We start from the raw sequence: 26,552 nt of genomic DNA, 5'->3' as shown, positions 1-26,552 counted from the left end.
ACACGTCTCTGCAACATCGCGTGGCGGTCGGGGACAGTACCTGTGGAATGGCAGACCGGGGTGGTGGTCCCTCTGTATAAGAAGGGGGACCGAAGGGTGTGTTCCAATTACAGGGGAATCACACTCCTCAGCCTTCCCAGTAAGGTCTATTCCAGGGTACTGGAGAGGAGAGTCCGACCGATAGTCGAACCTCAGATTCAGGAGGAGCAGTGTGGTTTTCGTCCTGGTCGTGGAACACTGGACCAGCTCTATACTCTCCATCGGGTCCTCGAGGGCTCATGGGAGTTTGCCCAACCAGTCCACATGTGTTTTGTGGATCTGGAGAAGGCATTCGACCGTGTCCCTCGTGGTGTCCTTTGGGGGGTGCTCTGGGAGTATGGGGTCCGGGGCTCTTTGCTAAGGGCTGTCCAGTCCCTGTATGACCGGAGCAGGAGCTGTGTTCGCATTGCCGGCAGTAAGTCAGACCTGTTCCCGGTGCATGTTGGACTCCGCCAGGGCTGCCCTTTGTCACCGGTTCTGTTCATTATATTTATGGACAGAATTTCTAGGCGCAGCCAGGGGCCGGAGGGGGTCTGGTTTGGGAACCACAGGATTTCATCTCTGCTGTTTGCAGATGATGTTGTCCTGATGGCTTCTTCGAGCCAGGACCTGCAGCAGGCACTGGGGCGGTTTGCAGCCGAGTGTGAAGCGGCTGGGATGAGAATCAGCTCCTCCAAATCCGAGGTCATGGTTTTCGACCGGAAAAAGGTGGTTTGCTCTTTCCGGGTGGGTGGTGAGTCTCTGCCCCAACTGGAGGAGTTCAAGTATCTCGGGGTCTTGTTCACGGGTGAGGGAAGGATGGAGCGGGAGATTGACAGGCGGATCGGTGCAGTGTCTGCAGTGATTCGGTCGCTGCCTCCTGGACGCCTCCCTAGGGAGGTGTTCTGGGCATGTCCCACCGGGAAGAGGCCCTGGCGAAGACCCAGGACACGCTGGAGGGACTATGTCTCTCGGCTGGCCTGGGAACGCCTTGGGGTCCCACCGGAGGAGCTGTCCGGAGTGAGGGAAGTCTGGGAGTCCCTGCTTAGACTGCTGCCCCCGCGACCCGGCCCCGGATAAGCGGAAGAAAATGGATGGATGGATGGGATAGATGGGAAAGATGTTCAGAATACTTTTTTCTAGAAGCAGAAGAGACTAATTACTTTGTTTTGTTTTTTGTTTTTCAAATGAATTATCCTTGGAAAGCAGTGATTAATTAGTTTAAAATCCGCAATAAAAGATTTTGTTAATAGGACCATGACAAATAAGTCTGTAGGATGTTCAGTGTGAGAAGGCTGCCAGGTGTTACAAGTACTGTAGCCTTTTTTCTATCTAACCTGGTCAATTTTATACAAGTGCAAGCTGATAATATAATAAAAATACCTACATATAAGATCATATTCAGTTCCAGACACAGCACATATTTGATTTTCTTGGCTTTTAAAGTAGGCTAAAAAAAGATGACAAAACATGAGATATTGGATTGAGATATTCACATGGAAGTTGTTGTTTAGTTTCCTTCCTAAATAACCTTTGTAATTTAGTCTTGTCCTAGAAGCTTACATAATTCAGTGCTGAACATTGTACTCAGTGGCTAAGGATGTTCATATGGTCAAAAACCATATGGGCGGTAACGGACAAGCCTCTCTCCGCCTCCCCTCGACGTCCCCCCTTGGCCCCTCTCACCCTCCCTCACCCCCTCTCACCCTCTCTCGGGCTGCAGCTCCAAACTTCGGCCCTGTGTGCCTCATAATTCAACTCGTCCAACAGGAAAACACTGTTATGTAAACTTAAGTTTGAGGACTGTCTGTCACCTCTGGGATAAACGACACTTGAGCGACACGTCTGATTACAAAAGGCAGCTGTTTGGACATCTGGACCTTCTGTAAGTACAATCATGTATTAATGTTTGACTGAACTATGGCCTTAAACAGCAGGTCGGGAAAGTAGTCCAAAGTTTACCTGGTTCAGCTTGCTTTAGTAAGTATCTGTAACTACCTTGACCTTGTATGTACAGTATAGGCCACGTCCAAAATACAAATTAATATGTATACGCTACAACTACTGCAGTAATTACAAAACCTTACATGTTATTTCAAGATTAGGCCTAGTCATAAAAGTGGTCATTTAAGGTGAGACATTAGTTGAACCAAAATCCAATAATTCTATTCTCATTCAGTGGAAAAAAAAAACCCCAAAAAACAAAAAAAAAACAACAACTCTCAGTTTATATTTGACAATTTCTGTAATTTTAAGTGACAGCTTATGTTAATGGTGTGAACTGCCACAATCTGAAAATTACGAAAAATTTGTCTTGTTTTACCATTGCTCTCTATATTGGAATAATTTGCCAACAGAGATTCTAACCTGCAGGTTTTCAAATGTTTGCACATCTGACAAAGAAGTGGCGTAGTAGAAAGTAAAAAGTGTGTGCACATGTAGAGCCTCGATGAAGGGTGGGAGGGGCTAAGGGGAAGAATGTATGCGCTTATATGTTTGGCTATATGTTGTTTTTAGAATAGTATCTGAACAATGTGACCCCAGATAATATGTTTAATTTATTTTTGGTATTTTTTTTCAATATACATATGCATATTTTCTGTATTTCCACCAGCCTGCTCCAGGACAACAGGTGTAAATGAGCATTCATGCCATAACCTGGCACCAGCATCTCTCCTGTGACTTTTGTATTGGTCAATGTATTGTTGTGCACTGTTCCTGTACAAATAATACCATAATAATAATAACAATAATAATAATAATAATAATAATAATAATAATAATAATAATAATAATAATAATAATAATAATAATAATGCCATACCACAAAATATTCTTATCATAGAATTATTGCAACAAAAATATGTCCATACATACGCTAAAGTATAAATAAGATGAATGGGTAAAACTTGTATTTAATTGTATGACCAATATGTAAGCTTTATTTTCCGTTTTCTCTGGAATTATTAGTAGACGTTATACACATGTCGTACTACTCACATTGTTGTAATATATCTAAATGTCCCTTGTCTTTTTGTAAAGAAAAAATGCTACAGCTAAATATTTCAGTCCAGTACCCTTTGAGACACTGAATAAAACAGTGCTGCTTAACACATGAAAACATCAGCACTTCAAGCTGCAGAGGCCAGCTTCATAATTGATTTCTAACAGTGCTACTTTGGAGTCCTGACGGAAATACCACTGCTTTTTGTATCTCACACCAGTAATGACTTCCAGGGCCTGCTGAGCACCACTTCCTGTTGAACCTTTTGCGTCTGTGAAATGATTAGAAGAATATATCGACATACAATTGACTGCACTTATACCTCCTCTGTGAAACATTCACTCTTTGTGCTTACCAGGTTGAGATGAACAGTATTGACACACATTTACAACCTTTCTGCCAAGCTTTTACCATTGAAGAAGAGGATGATGAGGAGTCAGAGGATGAAGGGGCCAAGTTCTGTGGAGTATGTGGGGACCAGGCCAAGGGCTATCACTTCAACGCTCTGACATGTGAAGGCTGTAAGGGTTTCTTCAGGTGAGAACATGATTAAATTAGAACCAGGTTTTAGGACTGAATGCCACTTTAGATGTAACTTTAAATCAGTTACAATTGCACTATTTAACTTGCTTGCCACCTGCTTGTTTCCATGGTGATGTCATTGCTTTGCTTGGAATATTCCACAGTATTGCATAAAAGGTTAAAGGTCCCATATTACGCAAAATTGACTCCTGTGAGCTTTAAGCCATGTTATAATGTTGTTACCTCCTCAAAAACATACCTGGAGTTGTGTTTTCTCATTCACACATGCTTGAATTATCCTTTATAATTTGTCTGTCTCCACATCTCCAAAGCTCAAAATGCTCTGTTCCACCTTGTGATGTCATGATGCGGTAGTTTTCAAGTTAGCCCCTACCTTTTACCTTTAGTTCAGTAGACAGTTCCAGGGCTAAAATTATCCAAATGATTCTAGTGAAGGCGTGTGGAGTCTAAAAACACAATGTAGCACTTCCTGTATTACCACATGATGACATCACAAGGTGAAACTGAGTGTTTTCTGTTTGAGAGAAGAACTAAATGGGCAGGATTTGTGTGTTAAACAAAACACAATTCCAAGTATGTTTTTGATGAGGAAACAACATTATAACATAGATCAGAAAATGGTGTAATAAAGGCTCTTTAAGCCACAAGTTACAGGTCAGATTTTTATGCCATACTGTGGAAGATTCCAGGCAAAACATAGAGACACGGACACAAGCAGGCAATGAGCTAAACTAAATTTTATAACAAGTAATAATTTAAATGTGTAAAACTTGTGCAGGCGTGCCATAAAGCGGTCAACTCCACTTCAGTGCTCATTCTTGAATAAATGTATAATAACCAAGAACAACCGCAGATCATGTCAAGCCTGCAGATTCCAAAAGTGCCAAGCGATTGGGATGCGCAAAGAAAGTAAGTCCCATTTAAACAAAGAAAATTAAACAGTTGTAATACCTCTGGGTGGCTGTATTGGCTCAAAGTGCGCTCAGATGTTGTGTATTTTTGCAGTGGTCATGTCCGAGGAGGAAGTGCTGGAGAGGAGAATCAAAATCAAGAGAAGGAAAATGCGAGCTGCGTCGTCACGGCTCTCAGCTCAACAAGAAAAAATGATTGAGGAGCTTCTAACAGCACACCGCAAAACATTTGATCTAGACTTTTCGAGTTTTAGGGGTTTTAGGGTAAGTAACTGATTCACACTAGACACTGAGAGTCTCTGCGAACCGACATTTATCCACATCCTTACTTATACTTATTCATATGTTTTATAGCCAATGGACAGAACAATTGCTTCTCCCAATGACTTGAACCAGTTTATGAATGAGCCCTATGACCCACTGTGCAGTCACACCACAGACTTCAGTGCTGCTGCTGAGCAAACATTTTACGACTTTTTTTTACCCTCTCCACCTTTTTGTTCATCCTCCACCTTCTCCTGCTCCTCCTCCTCTTCCTCCTCCTCCTCTCCCAGTCTCTACCTGTACTTTGACAAGGATCAAAACAAAGAATCTGACCAGAAAATAAAGTTTTTTACATCGCTCCCACACCTCTCGGACCTCACCACCTACATGATCCACAATATCATTAGGTTCTCCAAAAGTCTGCAGGTTTTCAGGTAAAACACTAACACTGATTCAGTAGTTCTCCTGTTTAACCACAAATATAGTATTAAATTAAGTTCTTTTTCAGATCTTTAAACATGGAAGACCAGATAACACTACTAAAGGGAGCGACTTTGGAAATGTTGCAGCTACGTTTTAACATGGTGTTTAATGCCAAAACATGTATGTGGGAATGTGGCTCCATTTCCTACTACAAAGATGATGTCGTAAGAGGTGAGAGTTGCATAATAATGGAATGTAATAGCTTATAGTAGCATATATTTTACATAAATTTGCTAGAGTGTGAGCATTTGTTACACCAATACATGCCTGGTTTCAAATATGGCCTTCAGAAAAAATTTAAGCTATTACTACTACACCACTACTACTATTACTACACCAAAGTCCATGCATTCACTGAATAAAATAATCGTGTGAAATTTTTAGTTAGCTGGAAGCATGTGTGTTGTGATGATCTAACCTTGTTACATTTTATTAAGAAGTTATTGGGAGTTGTGAGGTGTGAGACTAATATTTAGGTCACTGATAATACAGAGAAAGGAAAGCAAAATGATATGTAGGACCGGTCTATTATGTCTAAAAAGCAAAAAAAAAAAAAAGTTCAGATAAACCCTTGAGGCTGTAATTAATATCTTTATAAGATAATCGGATGAGGAGCAAAATGTGGGAAAAACAGTTTGAATCCAAATACTGCTAGAATATCTCACCTGCTTGTTTACCATTGATACCAGAACATTCAATACCAGATCACATGACTGCATAACGCTAAGGACTAGCTGCACCAAAACTGAGATGGGAAAGAGGCTTTTAGCTGGTAATTTACACATACACCTGCACCTGATTTTAATGTTTTATATGGACTTGTATACTTCTTTGTTTTGTTTGTTTTTCTGCTTGTATTGCATTTTAAACAGGGCGCCCATGAAAATAAGAGCCCAAGTGCTCTCATTGCGTTCCCCTGTAAATATAAATATAAAGATAGAAAGAAAAAGAAAGAAAATTAAGATGATCAAAATGCCATCACTGAACAAAGCTTTCTTCTGCACTTCTTGTGCCATAATTGACCTACTAAACAAACCTGAACAGACTAAGTGTCTGCAAAGATGTCTTTATAAATGACTTAGTTCTGACCTCTTTTGCCTTGTAGCGGGTTTCGAGTCAGTCTTGGTAGATGCATTGGTGAAGTTTCACCAAAACCTTCGTAAACTGGGCCTACAGGAGGAAGAATATGTGATTGCACAAGGCATCTCCCTGTTTTCTCCAGGTAATTCTCACTTTGTGCTGGTAAAACAGTTTGCTATAGAGATGTAGTGTACAAGTATATACATTAAAATAATTAAATGTTGGATACTCTAGAACAATATTATAACCTGTAATTACCATTTGGAACATATTCATTTCAGAACTTGGGGGCAGTATGTTTTTTACTGGGAGCAATAGTAGGTAATTGCCATAAGAACTGAAGTAGAAGCAAGTTGTGGTAGTAGTTTTAAATACATAATACTACTACTCCCACCACATCCTTTTATCAGATTTACATAGATAGTTTAACATACAGGTTCACACTGTAAATGCAGAGCTTTTTGCTAGTCAATCATGTGAACTGACAGTGTAATGTTTTAGATCGACCAGGAGTTCAGCAACGCGACTTGATTGACCAACAGCAAGAAAATCTAGCACTGACATTAAAAACCTACATCGACAGTAAAAGGAGAGGCCCAGAGAAGCAGTGAGTGACATAATGAACCTTACATGTCTCATGAACTTAGTACATTTATTAGACTGACCTGTGCTTAACTTGTGTGCAGCTTGCTTTTTCCCAAAGTGCTGGCCTGTTTGACAGAGCTGAGAACCATGACTGAGGAATACAGCAAACAAGTCCTGCAGATCCAGGACATTCAGCCCGACGTCTCTCCTCTGATTATGGAGGTGATCAGCAAAGACTTCATCTAAAGTATTTTTACTGACAGCACTGTGTAATCACAAAATAAAAATAAATAACTGCAACCAAACAAATGCAAGTAAATATCCACTGAGTAGCGTAAAACTTACTGAAAGACTATGTAGTGGTGTGGGCCTCAAATAAGCTCATATACAGATTGTGTAATTATATTTTATTCAATGAATAAGCAAACCAATTTTATTTCAGGTTCTAATACAGTAAATGTAAGACAATTTGATGCAGTTGTGATGGTTCATTCCTTTTTAGAACAGTTCATTCCAGTGCGGACACTGTACCTTTTCCCTAAAATACTTGGAGCCAAACACATGCTTGAATATAAGGGCAGTTTGTACAGGCACAGTCTGTTTTAAATAAGGATTTCACATACAATTTGATTATGGCTTTCTTTTTTGGGTGGTTATTTAAAAAACGTTTTTCATGTCAAACCCAGACTCATGGCGACACTCGCACCTGTTTTGAGAATAATGATGAAATTATGAAACTGACACAGTTAACTCATTTCCAGGCTATCCTACTCTTTATTTAATGCAAATTACAGTACCAGGGAACTATTCCTCAGAGCACGCAGAGGGAATATTTACAGAGGCGCACATTTAGCATACCTTCACAGAACAAAAATAAAAGAACAAAACAAAAAGGAAATTAAAAAATCAGTCACAAACATAGGCATTCAAGTAGTATTACTGTTATACAAGATGGTTGTATCTTTTTCTGTTTTTCTTTTATTTAACCTCAGATAAACCCAGTTAGCAGGTTACACATATGCTTCATTTTGACAGACATATGTTACCAGCTTATGTCCTTGCATTTCTTTTTTGGTAACCATTGTGGCAATTATTAATAGAGCAAAAAGAGAAGTGATCAAACTTTTTGGTGGAGGATAGTAACACGTGTCATGAATGCAAAAATTACAGCAAGCAGTTTTAACAGGAGAAAGGCTACATGACTCTGACCCCTTTAGGTGCTACTGAATCCCCCCCAAATATGTGACACAGAAGGAACAAGGAGCAACAAGAAACAACAGAATACGTTATTGCCTCTGAGGATGGCTCATCACAACTATGTCATAGTTTGGCTTTGGTAACGCAACCAACACTGAGAAATACAGAACCTACTGTATATTATATACAGTAAATGAGGCCTTTAAGGACCCCAGTTGCCATCTGTAAAAACAACACCCTTCCACTTGGCCACTTCATGGTGGTTTGTGCACACGTGTCCAAGATAAAACATCTTTTAAAATAAACATCTTCAACTAAGGACAGCTTCCTTATTATTAATGTCTGTATATTACATAAAATGTGCAATGACAAAAAGGGGGAGATTTAGATGGAAAGGGGAGCACAACATCAGGTGCAACAGTGCTTTGCCGATGAAGCCAGGACATTCAACAGCACCAAAGGGAGAGTCACAAAACGAGTGGGGGACTTGGGGTGAACAAGGCGAAGGTGTATGAAAGCAAAGGCACTCCAAACTATAGTTACACTATACATGACTAGTTCTTGTTACAATAATACAGCGGTTCCTACTGTACTGTACAGGTAAGATTGAACATATGGCTGGATAAAGCTCATCATCATCTACAGTATCCATCAGTTTTGCCCTGATTCTGTTTTTTTTAAACCTTTTTTTCCATTCCCTAACCTTTGTCATCTTTGTTTTTGCTCATCAACAGTACATGGGTCTGCATATATACATACTTCAAAACACAACATGGAAAAATAACATAAAAAAAACATACAAGTCAGACTTTGAGAGGAGCATTTATACTGTATATACAAATTCAGATGTTTTTGTAGTTTCCAATGGGAGTATCTCTTTAAATAAGAAGCAAGGCAGACTGTACCAGGTGGCTCTGTGCGGCACGTGGAAGGAGAAAAAAGAAGGCTTGGGTAATGTTTCAGTCAGTGGTTACAACACGCTAGGCGTCGCTCTGGTCAAATACAGAATTGACAGAGACTCCCATAACAAGAAAAAAAACAAACATCTGAAGACAACTAGAGAAAGAGGAGGAAAGATGTGCTGCAATAGAAACACTTAAGAATCGGAGCACAAAGGGGACATAGAGCAGTACCCTAAAACCATCTATACTTTTACAGAGAAAAAATTGTGCTGGAATTAACTGCACTCCAGCCAAAGAAGGAAAACTAAATAGCATATAATCTACTTCCATAGTCTTTAAGCAGCCACAAATATTGCCGCTGCTCTGCCAGATATGAGCTCACCATAAATGATTTCTGAACCATTGTAGTTAATATACATATATCTATATATACCTTTTTTACATAAGGAAAAGTAATATATAAACTGTGTATGTATGCATGTTTTCGTATTGTATGTATAGAATATACAAGCACACAGGACCAGATACAAGTCACATCCATAGCAATCCGACCGCCTGGGTAATAGAAAATATACTAAAATAAAAACGATTTGCGGATCATTAAAAACAACCCCAGGCAAAAACAAAGAAAAGAAGTAACCTGTCCAAATGTGACCCCTGCTTGCGTCTCTCAAACATCAGCTTGTCATGCATCCGGGTGGTGACTGTTGGGATGGGTGTGAAAACGCGTGCCTCATGCCTTTGTCTGCAGAAACTGGAGGTGGAGAGTGAGTGGTCCTAACCGTATTCAGGTCATGCACTACAGGGGGAACCGAGAGGGGCAGGGTGGCCAGGGGACTGGGGGTGGGGGGGCAGAGGATGCATAAAAATTCAACACTGTAAGAGCGGGCCAAAGGTTTAGAGCTTTTTTTCCTATAGATTGTCCTCTTAAGAACATTAGCAGGCTAGCGCTGTGATTACATTATATCTCTGGCACATGGGTTTCCACTGACAGGGCACAGAGACTGACGGGACGATGAAGAGTCTGGATGAAGAAGAGGGGTTTGTTTGGTTTGTGGCTGTGGCACGGGGGCTGTGGCTAGCTGCTGACCCCGAAACTGTCTCAGCAAGGTTCGGCTACTGACGCCCCCCTGGCCTGGGGCAATGGAGAGGCCGGCGGCGTAGCACCCAGGGCTCAGGAGGTGGAGTTAGAGGCTGAGGCGGAGGCCGTAGTGGTGGTGGGTCCTCGCTCCGTGTTGCTACCATCTACGGACACAAGAACACAACATTAAACAGTAGAATATGGTCATTTGCTAAAAGGAGAAAATAAGGTGAATTCCCTTTAAATAGCTTTCAATCTAAACAGAGCCAAGTACCTGTGGTAGCAGAGGCATTGGTGGGAGTGGAGGCTGCAGCCTGACTGCGGGCGTGAGCAGGGATGAGTATGGAGGCCAATGAGGGATTACTGGACAACTCTAAAAATGAACCATAAAAAATATTCAGGAAAAAAAGGCCTATGCCTGTTATTGTTAGCTTATGAAATAATAAATGCACCTGTTTTCCCTCAAAGGATATAATAATGCTATTTTTTTAGTAGGATGTTTTGTTATCAGCGCCCTAGCTAGGCAGAATGCAATGACATATGTGATATAAAAACACGTTTGATCAGATTGCCAAGCTACTTCTAAAAGACAGCCTTTGTGTGTGAAGACCTAACTTCTCAATCATAACTATTTACATAATAGCTTTGTCATTATAGGTACATTAGATGGAAATGGAAATAAGACAAAATGCAGTATTGTGATGGAGTAGTGAAATGTAAACATACATTAAAGATCAACAAGACTGAACAGAATTGGTTCATTAATTCAATCCAAATGAATGATGCTGAACAACACAAACTTGTGCCTACATACGTGGTGCGACTGCATGTCTGTACCTTGAGTGGTAAAATTGAAGAGGGATGGCTTCTCTCTCCCATTGGGCAGTTTGACATTGGGGTCACGCAGCTCATCAAAGAAAGAGTGTGCACAGGCCTCTAGAGGGGTGAGGCGGGCGGTGGGCGTGTACTCCAGCAGGCGCGAGCACAGGGCGATCGCCTCTGGGGGTGTGCGTGGCCGAAACACCTGAACACAACACAGAGTGATTGTAGCAAAGGCTGAACTTACAATAAATTTCCTGTAAAGAATAGATTAAATAGACTAAATAGTTTACAAGTATCATGCAGATATTGTGAGTTTACTTTGAGAATTAAAAGGGCTCATACTTTTTGACCCACCTTAGTCCAAGGATGTGCCTTTATCTGGGGGAACTTGAACTCAGTGTAGTTGGGGTTCATTTCACGGATTTGCTCTCGAGTTGGAGTACCCAGAACCTTCAGACACAAATAAACAAGACAATATTAGGATATGCAAGTAAAAAACAAAAATGAACAGAAACAAGTTTTAGTAGGTTATTAAAACAATCAGTTTCCTTTAGCTGTACCTTTATAATTTCAACCAACTGATCCACACCGCTGTCACCAGGAAAAATAGGTTGTCCTAGCAACAGCTCTGCCAGCACGCAACCAGCTGACCAGACATCTGTGTGACCAAACAAAGAAAATAGAAAATGTGTGTATTAAATTAAAGGCCATATATTTTATTATTACAGTTTCAACATGATATATTTCATTATTTTGAACTGTTGGTAGTGATCCAGCTATGTGTATTTAACTAATTTCAGGAGGGAATGCAACATTTTAGCATCATGGCAAAGCTAACATCTGGTCCTGGCCAAGTCAATATCTGGAGATGGAACGGCACTGAGAAATGGGTCAAAAGTAGAAACAAATTTTCCATACGGAGGTTTTAGGAAAGTACACTTTCACTAAAGTATAGATGATTTGATCTGATACAGTTAGCATAAATCAGTAACAGTGTACCTATGCTTGAAGTGTAATCAGTGGCACCAAAGATGAGCTCCGGCGCCCGGTAATAGCGAGAGCAGATGTATGACACGTTGGGTTCTCCGCGAACCAGCTGCTTGGCACTGTGCACAAAATGAGATGGTTAGCTTGTGCTAACAGGAGTTTTTGAATGTGCTTAACCAAAACATTTACCCATTACAGTTAAATATATCTTACCTGCCAAAGTCACAGAGCTTGAGCACAGCGGTCTCGGGGTCAAGCAGCAGATTCTGGGGTTTGATGTCCCGATGGCAGATCCCAAATGAGTGGATGTAGGCCAGGCTCCTGAACAGCTGGTACATGTACAACTGCACAGAAACACACACACAGACAGGTTAGGACAGCGCACATAAGAAATCACTTTTTATTGGAGTATTGACGTATGGGAACAACTACTCAAATAGGTTTACAATACACAACGATTTATTAGCAGGTGTGGAGTGGTTAACATCATTTTGCTTATTGTGTTGTTGTAAAGATGTACAAGAATAAATCAGAACAAGAGTTGCACCTTCACATAAACCATGGGCAAGGTCTGTTTGGCTCGGCTGTAGTGTCTGGCCACTCTGTACACCGTCTCGGGAACATAGTCCAGGACCAGATTCAGGTAGACTTCATCTTTCTGTAGAAAAAACAATACTTAAGAGTCTAAGTAACTAAAGTATAACACATAAAAGTAACTCATATTTTCAATTCCACTCGTTCATGTTTTCTCCTCTCTGTTAAAATCTTCTGCTGGGAAAAAAGCATTTGAAAAGCGCTCAAAGATTTTCTCAAATACAAACTGAGGATCAATTGTGTAGTTTTTTCCCTAAGGGCAAATGCTGGGGCCTGCGTCATAGTGGTCTGGTAGTCACAGTGGTTGCAGACAGTGACATCATTTACACACTTCCTAATTAGGGTGTGAACTTGGAGCACACTGACCCACAAAGAACTTCTCTGCAAAAGTATTGATGGAGAAGGAACTTCCTTTTCCTCCAATTCTCTGAAGCAGGTCTACGCTGAATGAGTCAATGAAGGAGTTCTTTGTGAGAGGCTGATGCAACAGTCAAGACAGCGCCCTAACATTTGATGATTAAGATTTAGTTTAAATAAAGAAGGCTTTTAAGTGGGTATGTCCATTATTTTTATTTGAAATACTTGATTACTCAACTAAATTCTATTAACAACATTAAGTGAACAAGTGGAGAACGTTCAGTCCAACTATCTGTGGTAGACTTCTGCTCTATGACCTGTTTAGCATCGGCCAAGAGGAGGTGCTGTGTTGCCCTCTTGTCAAATACTGTCACTAAACGCCTTCCCCACACTTTATTTTTGCCATCACTAAACGCTCCAGTCTGTGCCTCTACGTTCCCCAAGTGAGACCATTCCATCTTCATTGATAACATTTGTAATGAGTACAGCAAGCACTCCGCCTACTGCTAGCACCCCAGTTATATTTAGCCTAGCAACAGCGATGACTCACTTCCTGCCTCACTACAAAGCCACTTCCTTGGCTTGTTCCCAGATAGTTACCCAGACAGGCATATGATTGGCTCCTAGAGCACATTGAGCTGAATAATTCAGAAAATTGGCAATCAGTGGACAATTTCTATATGATAAGGCGAGAAACAGCTGTCTGGTACTTGGCTCTGTGGCTGTGTTTCTGAATGAACTAAAAATAGACGCAAATTAAGTCATTTAACAGTCAATAGGGAACTTATTTACATAATGGAGAGGAAAAATAAGTAGAGCATGTTCATGGCCCACTGACAAATAACAAATGCATAATTAATCATACAGCCCTGCAAAATTTTGTGAAAAAAAAAAAAAAATACAATTCTGATGCATTGCAATGATGCATGTTACATGTTGTCTGTGTAATCCCTCAGTCGTCCAGGTCTGAGTTTGGTCTGACAGGCCAAAACATTATATGTTACATTTGTTTTTATATATGTGTGTATCTGTGCACGTGTGTGCGTGTACCATTTTGCTATATGGACTAGAAGACACTTGCATCTTCTGTTTTTACCTTTAACTGTCAGAAATAAGTTAATAATAAAAAATAAAGCCAATGAGACCAGAGATATTTTTGCATTTGTTGTACTTAAAATTAATGAGGTGTCTGATATGACACTGGACCATTATTGGAAACCATGTTCATGTGACTAATATGTGGTGAGGTCTGGGAGTAGAGGTCGGTCTTGTTCGACAGTAGTTTTTTTGGCTGTCTGCACGTAGCCCCTGGTGTTTGGACAGTATTATACAAGAGGTTAATGGTTAAGATAAAAGGGCTGCTGCGTGAGTGGAGAGTAGCACACAGTGGCAGTTACATAATAATACCTGGACACATTCAGATAACACTATTTGTCCCGGTTCAACAACAGGTTAATCATGTCTACAGCTACACAAATTTTGACAACCATGGCTCAAAGGGTGGCTCAAGGGGCGGATCGAGGGGTGGCTCGAGTGGTTTGAACTCGCACGAAGATCGTTTGGATTCAGGATCTTATTTGATTCTGAATTATTGTGGATTTAACACTACTATACATGTAACACTTCAATTTGATTCGGATTTTTGCAGAAGTGTTGCCGAATCCATCCTTTGTCCTTTTAAACTCCTTCATTGCAGACATGTGTATAAAATCCCAGCATGACAGGAGGTAGATGATTTGCTATGGTTAATCCAGCTAAACTTTCCAAATTTGGCCTTTTTAGTAAGTATTAAAATTTTTTGAAAATACTGGTGACATTTCACACCGCTGCCTTTACCTTTACCATCTATGGTAAAGCTTTTATCAAAAAACAATGTTGCTGTCCACCATAAACAAACTTTACTGACCCAGTGTTGGCTGAAGACAGAGCTACTTACACAGAGACTACTACAAAGAACTAAATGACCCAAGTATCTTAAAATTATAAATTACTATTCAGTGGGTAGTGCAGGGGTGAGAAAAAAAGGACTGCCCATGTGCCGAGTCACCACCGTCTGTGTCAGTAAAGTGGAGTCAACTTCCATAGGTCAGATATGGAAGAGGTTGGTGGGGTTCTGAAAAAGAGGGTTTAAAAGTAAGCCACAAATGCAATGATTTAGCTCTTCTCCCAACATGCCGCACTGTCAACCCCACCAGTTAACAGTGTCCCAAAGTTTTCCTTGGCCTGCAGCATTCCCAACTGCAGAGTCATGGTCCCACCAGAGCTGTGCCAAGCCCACGTGCCTCTACAGCTGACACAGACACCTCAGTTTGTCACAGACACTGACAGTCTGCAGGGAATCTCCCCTGATCAGGGGCACAATCCAACGATTTACTGGCTCTAAGGGAGACTCTGAAATTATTAGAATTATGTACAGCTTTCACTTGTAATGTATTTTAAATGTGTGTTTAATATAATTGATGAATGTTATATTATAATACTAAATATTTTAGGATTTCTTTTACCTAAAACAAAACAACAAAATCATTCTCTCACTAACTGCCATCATTGTTTAGGCTACACCCCTCACCACTACTTTGGGGTAATAAATAATACAGTATTTTCCCATTTTCAATGATTCAACATGCATTTTAAGTTAGGATGAGCAGCCTACAGACCTTGTCTCCACTGGAGTAGAAGAAGTAGCGGAGGCGCACTATGTTGCAGTGGTCCAACTTTCTCATGATCTGCAGTTCGCGATTCTAAACAGAAAAAAAAGAACAAATTCATTAGGATACATCTTTATTACAGCAGGATTATAACAGTCTTATGGCAGTCTTTTCCCCCTAAATTTTATAATCTAGCCTTACCAGATGTGGGTTTTTAAATGTTTTGTCATTCAAATTAGAACCTTAACCTTGATTAGTGGTTCTTAAATACTTTATTATTTTGAAATAATGGTACAGTTTTTGGCTGCACTACACACCTCTGTTTATTACATACCAGTCACCAATGTGAATGCTGCATAGAGGAGCATTCAGTAAGAACAGAAAACAGACAACTATTCTTTAAATTGTAGTGGGAATGCATCTACTCAACATTAAGAATGCACAACATATGTAACAGCACAATCAATGAGCAGAAATGTAAGATTACAGATGATGTGTACAAATGATGAGGAGCCATTGTTGATATTTCGACATGTGACCCATGAACCTACATCTTTACCATCTTTATATTTATTAAAAACCCTGACAGAAATCTGTGTGCATGTGCATATTGACATTCAGGGGCAGAGAGCAGGTTGTCCATTACATAAATCAATCATCAAACCATTTGGCAACTCATTTGTTCCCTCTCCCTTTCTCCACTTGCTTAACTCAAATCACAGAGCAATATTTGAATTCCATGGATACATTGTCTTTTTTGGATGATTTTTGTGCATTTGTATAAAGTCAGATACACTGTGCATAAATGGCATGCTGTAACATGCTGAACATTAGCACGCTGAACATTAACTTAAGTGCCCATACAGGGCCCATTTCAAAGTACGGGATATTTGTCAGTACTCAGTAGTACCTCAGTATCAGAGGTGAGTATTGAACACTGTGCACTGGTCACACAATGACAATGTTTGTGTGAGCCAGACCAATCCCACCATGAGCATACAGTTTCCAAGAGGCTGATATGTGATCCTTATATAGAATGAAGAAGGCCCTATCCCACAATGCATCTGGAGTGTGTTTTGAGCCCACCACAGTATTGTCTGACACATTAATCAGCTGCAGTGACGCTCTGCCTATTCACATGATCATCCTGCTTGTCTTGCATGTGAAAATGAACTATTAGCTTAGCACACATCAGGATTGCAAAACTTCCTTTTCACAGCTGAGATAAAAATACAAGAAACATATTGTCTTCTGTATACATAACAAAAAAAATCGAAAGAAACTAAGTGAAAATCAGAGGTGTGTTGGGGTATGCAATTGAGTGTATAGCCATCATGTGAGGAGACTTAGCCATGGCTTTGTATAAGAAGCTGCTGAGCTACAGAGTAAATGTTCCTACCAAGCCTTTGAGTTCACAAACAGGAAAAATGATATTACATGAAAATTTAAAAAATGAATGTTATGAGTGCTCAACCGTGCTTTATAAAAACAAATCCCAAAACATAATGTCTATTCTTCCTACAGGTTTATTTTTTTAAAAATCTGTAACAAATAATCATTATTTAAGTTATGTCCCAATTCTCAAAATGAAAATGTCACAATATTAGAATTAAGTATGAGAATTATTGTGAGACAAAACATTACAATTTAACAATTATTCACAGTTACTGACACCATGAACAACAAAGCCATAGTCTTCTACCATTACGTTATAAATTAATGCTAAAGAAAATGTGTGTAAGATTTAGATTTTAGAATTCTATAACATAACCTAATTGTGTCCCAGATACAAGGTAGACTTGTTCAAGTCAAATATACACTGCCTGGCCAATAAAAAAGTCACCCCCCAAAAAAGGTCACACACTCTAATATTTGGTTGGGCCGCCTTTAGCTTTGATTACGGAACACATTCACTGTGGCATTGTTTCAATAAGCTTCTGAAATGTCACAAGATTTATTTCCATCCAGTGCACTAATTTTTCATCAAGATCTTGCATTGATGATGGTGGAGTCTGACGCTGCACAAAGCCTTCTCCAGCACATCCCAAAGATTCTCAATAGGGTTAAGGTCTGGACTCTGTGGTGGCCAATCCTCTGTGGTGTGAAAATGATGTCTCGTCCTCCCTGAACCACTCTGTCACAATTTGAGCCCAATGAATCCTGGCATTGTCATCTTGGAATATGACTGTTGCTGAACCTAGACCTGACTCGTACCTATAGGCTCATACCTATTTGATTTATTCTTAGTTACAAAAACATTGGACATGATGGCCAAGTTGGTTTGGTTTTCAAGACTATTATCCAATCAGAAACCAGACGTTTCAGTCCTAAAATCGGGTTGGTTTAAACTTAAAAGGCTCCTCTCCGATCTAAATCCTCAATACTTTAAACCTTAGCACATGCAACCAATCATGAATCAGTGCTAGTGCGGCCTCTGCAGCTCAGTGATTGAATTCTGGTGGTTCTGAGCTCTCACATGAGGCATGGCCTGTCCATGTACTGAGAATCAGAAAATGTGCGTGTGTCCTCTATCTGCGTAAGGCATACCAACACAGGTTCAGTGATTGTAGAACCTTTTTAAAACAGTAAGAGCGCAAGCTACAAGCAGTTACTTTAATGTGACAAACAACCAGATAAAAACACTTTATATTTACTTTTAAAAATTGAAATTACCTAAATTTGCTTCTAAAACTAATACAAATATTTGATAAAGTGTTGGCCTGAACAATAACGTTTATCAATTAACTGGTCTATCCCAACATCACTGGCCTCAAAACAACCAATTTTTTTCAACGTTGAAGCGTGTGAAAACTGTGTAATGTTCTTCAGCCGACCACCTGCTAGCTAACCACATGCTAACTAAAGCCTAGCAAAATGACTTCATGGTGGTAATGCATGCAAGGCTAGCCCAGGCCCCGAAAGCGTGTGACCACAAACTGTTTGACTTTCAGTGACAGATGGCCCGGCTAATAAATGACTCCTCCACCAAGCATACACACGTACACACATGTACACACACGTGCGCACACGCACGCACATACAACATTTAGCGACACCATTTATCTTTCAGGGGGAGAAGTGACCAGCACCTGCCGTAAAACCAGGCTGAATGCAGAAATGTTTAAAACAGGCCATTGAAGAGCAGAGGTATTTTGTTAAACTGGATAGAACAAAAATGTTAACAGCAGCATCTGAGCAAAAACATGAATGTAACCCTGCAAGCATGGTAAAATAAAACAAAAAAAATACACATAATGGTATTTTGAACATAACACACCACCTCCAAGAGTATAGATCTTAATATTAGCCCATATCTGCATCTGCATGTCCAACCTAGTATCAAACCATAGATCTTCCTAGTTTAGGGGTAAATAATCGACTGACAAAATTCTTGGTCAAACCCACTAAATAGAATTATGTACTTTCACTACATAATTTTTTGTTTCCTGTGACCCAAATATTTTTTTGTAGTTCCACACTGTAAATAAGAGATAAAATAACGACATACCAAAATACTACCGTATTTTTCTGACTATCCGTTGCTTCGGAGTATAAGTCACACCAGTGAAACAAATGCAAATACAGAAAAAAAACATATATAAGTCGCATTTTTTGGGGAAATTTATTTTACAAAACCCGAGACCAAGAACGGACATTTTATCCTGAAAGGCAAGTTATAATAACAATAAAATAGAGAACAACAGGCTGAATAGCAGTACAGCGTAACACATTTATATTTATCTACATGAAGCATAGACAACGAACTGATTACATATCTGTATGTTAACATAAAATATTAACAGTTAATCAGGTAACTAAAGAATAAAAAACGAGCTAACAAGTTTACTCTCAATCTCACTCCAGAAGCGACACTGAGGATGAAGAATTCAATGGATTTAGTGATTTGAACAAGTTCGCCAGCTCCCAAAGTAGATGAAGAGCTGCTTCCTCTTCCATGTGACTGTCATACTGGTACAAAGGCCTAGAGTGCCCTCTCGCAGTTGTCAGTGTGACAATAATGAAGATGTAAAATTATATATTTTAATAATTTCAAATATAAGTTGCATCTGGGTACAAGTCGCACCTCTGGCCAAACTATGAAAAAAAATTGCGACTTATAGTCCGGAAAATACGGTAATCATATTTTAGCATGTTAAACAGTTCTTGGATCTATAGCCTGGCACAAGACTGGTTTAAACAGCTGTCCATCTCCAGTCCTGCATGTGTAAGCAGTGAGCTAGCAGCAGGAGCAGGACAGACAATGTGGCCCCAATGACGGAGCAGAAGCCATCAGTCAAATCTATTCAAAGCACAAGGGGAGGGCGCCTCTGGGCACCGCCAGGCAGGAAATATGACATTAGTACTGCTTAGGCTGATCAAAGCTAATATTCAACATAGTTCATATTAACTGAAGAAAACATCCTATTTCTACATCCAATTTCTAGAGAAAACAGAAGACATGTACTTAGACATCCAAACTATAAAACATCTCCTTTGAGTGCAGAGCCTTCTTTGGGCTGTTCCTCACTGTTCTTGTGAAAGATCACTCAGTCACTGTTTTTCAGTGAGTCACTTCATTAGGAACACTAAATATACAACAAAAAATGTACCACAAAACAACGTTCAGGTACTTGTTTTTAAGCGTTGTTTTTAGAGCTGGGCAGCGATTAAAATTGCTTAAATTGTGATTGTGATTTTTCTATGTACCTGAGACCATGTTATTTAAAATGAAATGTTCGAATGTCTACTTTCAAATAAAAGATTTGAATGTTTTTAACATTTTGAAGCTGAAACTATTTTTCAAATATCTCTAATCCTGTGGTTGCCTTGTGTAGTCTAATATGAGCCTAATAGAAGGCTGGTAGAGTACTGGCTTTAGTCTTTCTTTAGTCCTGATTCAGATCTGGTAATCAGTCCTATTTAGTCCTTGTTTAGTCCTGGTTCAGTTTGGTTGTGTTCCTGGTTCAAACTAGCTCTCTGCTTACGAAACATAAATATCTCAGTAGTTTTCAAAGTAAACATGACTGACACAAGCGGTTACCTCTGTGCATTGCCACTGAACAATCACTAATTCTCCATGTGCATATTTAATTATCTATTTAGCATCACTCATGGTTTACAGACTTTAGCGATGCATTTCTGCATATGAGAGGAAAAAGTGAGGAGGGCAGCACCTCACAGATGAGAGTGGGGCACTCTGATCCAGATTTTTGGACTGATGCATGTGACCTGCGTTAACTTGTGCCAAAATAATTAATTGCGATTAAGCCCTAGTTTTTTGTTACAGAAATGTGTTTTTTTAAAGCAATTAACATATGAATTTCTAGGACAGATAAGCATTCCCTTTCACACTGAAAAAGTAACATTTCCCAGGAAAAATTAAATCATCCAATTTCAGTACATAAAAACACCACTGCTTCACAGTTTAAGTATTGCAAAAAACAAAAGTGGTTAGCTTCAGAGTTGGTTATATTAACACTTTCACTCTGTAGTGAAAGCAATAGGATTGATGGCATGATCAGAGCGAAAAATTGCACATCACATATGGCTACATCTGTTGTCAGAAATCAGAACATCACAAGATAGATTTACCTTAAATCTCTTGTCTTGCAGGACTTTCTTGATGGCCACCATCTCTCCAGAGTCACACAGCTTGGCCTGGTAGACCACTCCGAACGAGCCATTGCCGATGACTTTGGTGTCTGTGTAACTCACTTCCTGTGGCCGATCAGGGCCTTGGCCTGGGGTCGCCACCACTGTTGTTACTTTACTGCCATCTTTATCCCCTAGAAAATAAGACAAAGAACATTTACAGCTTGTAAAACAAAGTAAATTATCTTAGTATAACTTTATTATATTCTTTCTTTTAACATTCAATCACATCATTTTCATGGGAAAATGTCTACGGTTGTGTTAATGGCCAGATTTATTGTATTTACAATTGCAAACTCCAAGTTTATTGCCAAGGCTGGGTGAAATGACAAAACAATCACATTTTTTTCCTCGTATTTAGCTTGAATTTTGATTCACTTTCACAATAAAAAATATCTTTCTGTATGGATTTATTGAACACACTTATTTACATGTCATTCAACACAAAGAATACTCAGATTTCTACATCCACAGTCTGCTCCAAAAGACATGGTTTTACAGACACAGAACTGTCTGTAGACCTCTCGATTAAAAATTACCCAACCATCTCATGACTGAATGCCAATTAAAATTAAAATAATTGTCAGCCCTAGTTATTGACAATGAAAAGTCATATATTCTCGTTTTATGGACCATAATCCACTTAAAATTACTTTTTTTAATCATAAACACACAAGGTTCACAGATTAAACAGTTTGTGGAACAGATCACATTACCGTTCTGTGAGCATGGGGCCAAAGTTCACATTAGCAGGCAGTTAAAAGGACAAGTAAGCAAAATTGAGTCGCGTGCCTTTAACATGTGCTGGCTACACACTGTGCCAAAATTAACTCCAAAATGTCCTCCTCCTGCAATCCTACCTCCCACTCTCGAAATGAGAGTAAGTTTCTGCACTGTTTGAGACAAGCAGAGTTGAAAAAATCATTAATATCATATTCATTTTTTGTTTTTTTTTACAAGGATTTTGTATGTGCTAAAACAATATTAAACTATTCAAAAAAAGAGATGTTCTTTTTGTGCCGCAAGTATTTTTAATCAATAAATTAAGTATTCAATTTGAAAAATGAAGGGAGAATGAGGGGCATGGTGCCCCAGCTCTCCAGGATTCAAGTCTAGAAAGCAAGGCTGCGGCGCGATTCAGCAATGACAGAAATAGACTTTCCAAGAGCGGAGTGTGAGTAAAAGAGAGAGAGACACAGCCTACATATTCCAGCAGGGCCATTTCTACAACGCCTCTGCGCTTCCTCAAACCGTGAGAAAGTCCTGCAAACACCACAAACACTATGACTTACTATCTCTACTCACATCCCACACTGTAGCTAATGAGGGATGACCCAGTAATTAGCCAGCTGTCTCCAGATGAATTTAAACTATTAGAGCACTTTACTGCATACTGTAACATAGCAGTGAGATTTAAAACACAGAAAAACAACTACATCAGCTGGATTTTATTTTCCTGTACACCAAAACAACAATGTCAGTCATCTAGTCGACTTCTACTGGACCATGGTTCTCTGCTCCGTTTTGGACAAGACGAATACTTAAATCTTAATGCTTTGGAATATGGAATATTTACAAATACAATGATTGCACTAAAGGCTCTCCTTGGTAGTTGGGGGAAAACTCACATTTATATATATAAAAAAAAAAAAACACTGTGGGGGGTTAACCCTAACATCAATAGAGTTCATGATTTTATTGCAACAAGATGCAAGTTATTGTAAAAGGGAACCACTAGTTAAATGAAGCACATTGTAACTCAGTGCATCAGTCTATCAAGGTCATCAGGGCAGTTCACCACCTCCAGCCACTGTACTAGGATTGAAAATATTGAAAAAATTAAGACAATATGTCTATAAATAAGGTGAAATGGTGGAAGGCAGTGGTAGTGTCAAGGCCTATTATCAAGGCCCGAATGTGTGGTCTGAGGAGGCCAGACATCCTGCAAATCTGCTAATTTCAACTCATTAACACTTGTGATATTGATAAAATATAAAAAAAATATTTTGTAATACCAATGTAACAGGTTGCAGCAAAATCATTAGAGCCAACATTCAGCATTAGTAGCTTCACTTAAAGTAAAATCTGTAAATTCAAACCCACAGACAAACTTAATAGAAAGATGTCATAACCCTGATATCAGGATGCTCCAGCACAGAGCGAGGTGCTGACAAGTACATGCGCTCATCAGAAGTGCAAAGTGCTGTCCCACTTGTGCAGAGTTGATGAGATAATTCACTGCATTACTGGAACAGCCAGTCACCAGAATGTCACAGAGGCAAACCTTGGGGAGAATAATGCTTTTTAAGACTTCTCCTCATACTATGGAGACAGTAGAGTACACGCATTTGTCATGCAATCAACAGCCGCACACAAACTAATCATCTTATATCCTGGAAGTACCTCATGCTTTCTTGTGTTCAGATTTTATGTGAAATCAAAGACTATAGTTACTTAATTTTCTTTCAACCATAATCGCTTGCAAGATGCAAGAGAGAGGAAGGGGTAGCAAAAAGGGGGAGAGGGAAAGCTCTGGCTTTGAAATGCTAAACAAGATGTTCATTGTTCTTGGCCAGCTGCCTCATCTCTAAAACCCAAATCTGAGTGCTCAGGTGGGTGTGTGAATGTATATACATATTTACATATTTGTGTCCTGCGTAGGAGAGGTGAGGACATTTGTCCAGGTTCACAGCTGCATCCGGTGGATGACAAGTCAGACACTAATTGCTAGAGGAAACTGCCAAGGATCGTATGCCTATTATTTGCTACAGAGTAATTATTACCAATTCAAAGGGTAACCCAGACTCCAACAGTTAACTAGAGGTAATCAACCACAGTTTTTAGGACAGAACATCACTCTGAGACAACAACGGCCTGCTCACAAAAACACCACATGCCTCCTACCCACACACAGCAGATCACCTGAAGAGAGCAAAAAAAAAAAAACCAATCTTTCTTGTATTTATTGGCTGGTCTTCTGTTGGCTGCAAGTAGTTGTCATGGATTGTTTCTTGAAAATGTACATCACAGAACTAGTGCAGCAATAACTCCAAAGGATCATGATCACAAGCAACAACTGTGCTAGGATATGAGGTTTCATCCATAACCTTGTGAGTCTTCATTTGTAATAAGGAGCACACTGATACATTACTGTATTTTTCTACATCTCACAAATCTCACATAATATGAATACACACTGAATGAGGTAAATTAGTGGTTCTCTTTCACACAAAGTAGGTCTTGTACTGCAATTAACATTTTGCAAATCAATTAATCAATGAATACATATTTGACAGACCGACTCAATTCAGTCTGTCAAATATGTATTCATTGAGTAGTTATTAAATAGAAAAAGGCCCATGAATATGATATTTTCTTTCTAAGGTGATGATATAAAATAAAATATACATAAAACACAATACCTGTGCAAAAAAAGGCCGGTTTCAAGATGTGCCATCTTGAAAAATTTTGCTTTATTGACCACAGAAATTTACTTTTCTCATAGTGAATAAACTGTAAAATAAAGGGGCATATTGGAACCTCAACCTTAAGCCTGGCTTTCAGGTTAAATCTGACTTTGATCTTTCTGGAGCAGAAATCTTTCTGTGCAAGGGAGAGGCTGAGTGAAACCAGGAGGCTCCGCTGCTGTTGAGCAGGTCCAGACTCCAGGCCCAGTCAGCCCATAGCCTACACTGCATCTGCAGCAACCTCCTTCATGAAGAGGATGCCACAGCACGCCCAGTCGTCCAGACGTCTCGTTTCACCCCAACTCCGAGAACGGGATCTGTAACACACCACTCTCTTCGGGACCACGTCAGTTTCGCCCCAGTCAACTATGGGCACACCTTCTTCTTCCCCAGTTGCGTAATAGACCAGCCTATCGCTGTACTCTGTATTACGCATACCACTGAAGCTATGTAGCAATACTCTTGAGTGACCTAGCATGCATTTAAATGGAAGGGAAAAGGCAATACAACGTTTAACATGGGTAGGTGCCAGAGCTACTTCAATTGGCCCAGCCCGACTCAGCCCAGCCCGGTGCGGCCTGCTAATGCTGCACACAGCCTGCAATGACTGTGTGCCACTGAGCCTGGCCAATTTCACACTGACACAGATACATAGATAGATATACCAGTGTTTGACCCGTTTTCAGCTCAGTGAGCGATGAGAGGTCCAGGAGGATGTGTATCCACATGGGCCTGCTGCCTGTACAGAGCTACACTAGGATTACACGGTTACTTACTGCTGACTTTCATGCTGCCGAAAGCAGAGGGCTGCGGCACTGGTTTGCAGCTCTCTGCGAAGGATGTGGTCCTGGGCCGACCCGACATGATCCAAACCGGCTGACACTCTAGTCCTGGAGACTATGACTTGCTAAATGGTTGGGCAGGTCTTTTCGCCAAACCTTCTCATCCAAAAAGGATGACTGAGGATGAATATTGCTGTAATACACCAAAGATGCCAGGCAGAAGGCTTCAGTCTGGCACTGTCCCACGGTCCTACTTTCACCCAATAACACGTTTTCCCACCGACAGTCAGTCAGAGCATCATTTATACTTGTTGTATTCCCAGTTAGCTTTCAGCAGGCCTTTGAAGACACGTCTCCGTCTAAAATAGTCATGAATCTGGCCTCCGCCTCTCCCTGTAGCCCCCCGGATCACAGTCAATATTCTCCTCAGTTTGGGCTGTGATTTACAAAAACGAAGGAAGACTCCTTAGAAAAAAATAATCAAAGTGCACTTCCCAAGGCAAATGAAGGCCTTTCCTCGGCGTTTTCAGCCACATGCAGCTCCTCTTCATATCCCGATATGGAGGCTCTCTGATCCGACGGCCATGGCGGCTCCTCGCGACAGTCAGAGCTACAGCGTCCAACGGAAAACCCGCAGCTGCCACGGTTTTCTTCAACGACTCTCAGAGACTCCGACCTAAAGCTTCCCTCTGCCGTTCAAATACTTGCTAATACTCGGGACAGTTACTTCTTCCCAAAAATGATGGTGTTTTAGCTAGGAGTGTGAAGGTACTGAATTTCTTTTTTTATTCCTTCCCCATAGACTTCGGGCTCGCTGTCTTTGTCGCTACGCTCGTCGGTTACGCTGTTTCCGTAAAGCGCAACTGGAGAGCTGCGTTTCTACGGAGAAAGTTCACGAGGCTGACGTAAGTTACATTGGTGAATGGGGTAAATGTGAACGCGCAAACGCTGAATCTGGTCGGCCGTCGTAGCCAATCACATTATGGTTCCTTTAAAAATGGGTGTCGGCCTGATGTTGGCGGCCAATGAAACCCTCGCTGCTCAACACCACATGGCATAATTTTCCAGGTACCGCCCATGCTCACTTCAAAGGCTTTTCGTGGAGCGGCAGGGGAAATGGGCGGGTTCACTTTAGGGATTGATTACTTTGTCAGCCAATAGATTTCTCAAATCCT

At 40.2% G+C, this 26,552-nt stretch overlaps 3 protein-coding genes across 4 annotated transcripts in view; 1 reads left to right on the top strand and 2 right to left on the bottom strand.

The window, feature by feature from the left end:
* Nucleotides 1-7,598, bottom strand: part of casp10 (caspase 10, apoptosis-related cysteine peptidase) — a 66,657-nt gene extending 59,059 nt beyond the window's left edge. The window contains exon 1 of the mRNA XM_055230361.1: nucleotides 7,595-7,598. The gene's annotated coding sequence lies outside the window, so the exon portion shown is untranslated. The remainder of the gene's footprint in view (nucleotides 1-7,594) is intronic.
* On the top strand, nucleotides 1,732-7,233 carry nr1i2 (nuclear receptor subfamily 1, group I, member 2). The gene is made up of 9 exons (XM_033986922.2): nucleotides 1,732-1,903; nucleotides 3,381-3,559; nucleotides 4,344-4,474; nucleotides 4,571-4,740; nucleotides 4,831-5,174; nucleotides 5,249-5,394; nucleotides 6,329-6,445; nucleotides 6,805-6,910; nucleotides 6,990-7,233. The coding sequence occupies exons 2-9, from the start codon at nucleotides 3,387-3,389 to the stop codon at nucleotides 7,132-7,134; spliced, it is 1,332 nt and encodes a 443-aa protein (XP_033842813.1). The 5' UTR covers nucleotides 1,732-1,903; nucleotides 3,381-3,386; the 3' UTR covers nucleotides 7,135-7,233.
* A 43-nt stretch (nucleotides 7,599-7,641) lies between the features above and the next one.
* On the bottom strand, nucleotides 7,642-26,220 carry gsk3ba (glycogen synthase kinase 3 beta, genome duplicate a). 2 transcript variants are annotated; one of them, XM_033986809.2, is made up of 11 exons: nucleotides 25,372-26,220; nucleotides 21,069-21,262; nucleotides 15,486-15,569; nucleotides 12,425-12,535; nucleotides 12,091-12,221; nucleotides 11,890-11,996; nucleotides 11,451-11,548; nucleotides 11,233-11,340; nucleotides 10,906-11,092; nucleotides 10,343-10,441; nucleotides 7,642-10,232 (listed from the first exon to the last, which is right to left on the bottom strand). In XM_033986809.2, exons 1-11 carry the CDS (start codon nucleotides 25,457-25,459, stop codon nucleotides 10,162-10,164), a joined length of 1,278 nt encoding a protein of 425 aa, XP_033842700.1. In that variant the 5' UTR covers nucleotides 25,460-26,220; the 3' UTR covers nucleotides 7,642-10,161. The 2 variants fall into 2 exon arrangements, with proteins under 2 accessions (XP_033842700.1, XP_033842701.1); XM_033986810.2 differs by having other exon boundaries at nucleotides 11,245-11,340.
* Between the last annotated feature and the right edge of the window lie 332 nt (nucleotides 26,221-26,552).

This window comes from Periophthalmus magnuspinnatus, chromosome 21 (assembly GCF_009829125.3).
Source record: "Periophthalmus magnuspinnatus isolate fPerMag1 chromosome 21, fPerMag1.2.pri, whole genome shotgun sequence".
Lineage (NCBI taxonomy): Eukaryota > Metazoa > Chordata > Actinopteri > Gobiiformes > Gobiidae > Periophthalmus > Periophthalmus magnuspinnatus.
The sequence above is the reverse complement of the archived record's forward strand: the minus strand, read 5'-3'. Positions and strand labels throughout refer to the sequence as shown.

Coding starts and splice junctions, on each gene's coding strand:
- nr1i2 (XM_033986922.2), top strand. CDS start 3,387: ATGAACAGTATTGACACACATTTACAACCTTTCTGCCAAGCTTTTACC. Junction 3,560..4,343: donor GGCTGTAAGGGTTTCTTCAG/GTGAGAACATGA, acceptor AAACTTGTGCAG/GCGTGCCATAAAGCGGTCAA. Junction 4,475..4,570: donor GATTGGGATGCGCAAAGAAA/GTAAGTCCCATT, acceptor GTATTTTTGCAG/TGGTCATGTCCGAGGAGGAA.
- gsk3ba (XM_033986809.2), bottom strand. CDS start 25,459: ATGTCGGGTCGGCCCAGGACCACATCCTTCGCAGAGAGCTGCAAACCA. Junction 15,570..21,068: donor TGCAAGACAAGAGATTTAAG/GTAAATCTATCT, acceptor TTTTCTGTTTAG/AATCGCGAACTGCAGATCAT. Junction 11,093..11,232: donor GGACTAAGGTGGGTCAAAAA/GTATGAGCCCTT, acceptor TGTTGTGTTCAG/GTGTTTCGGCCACGCACACC.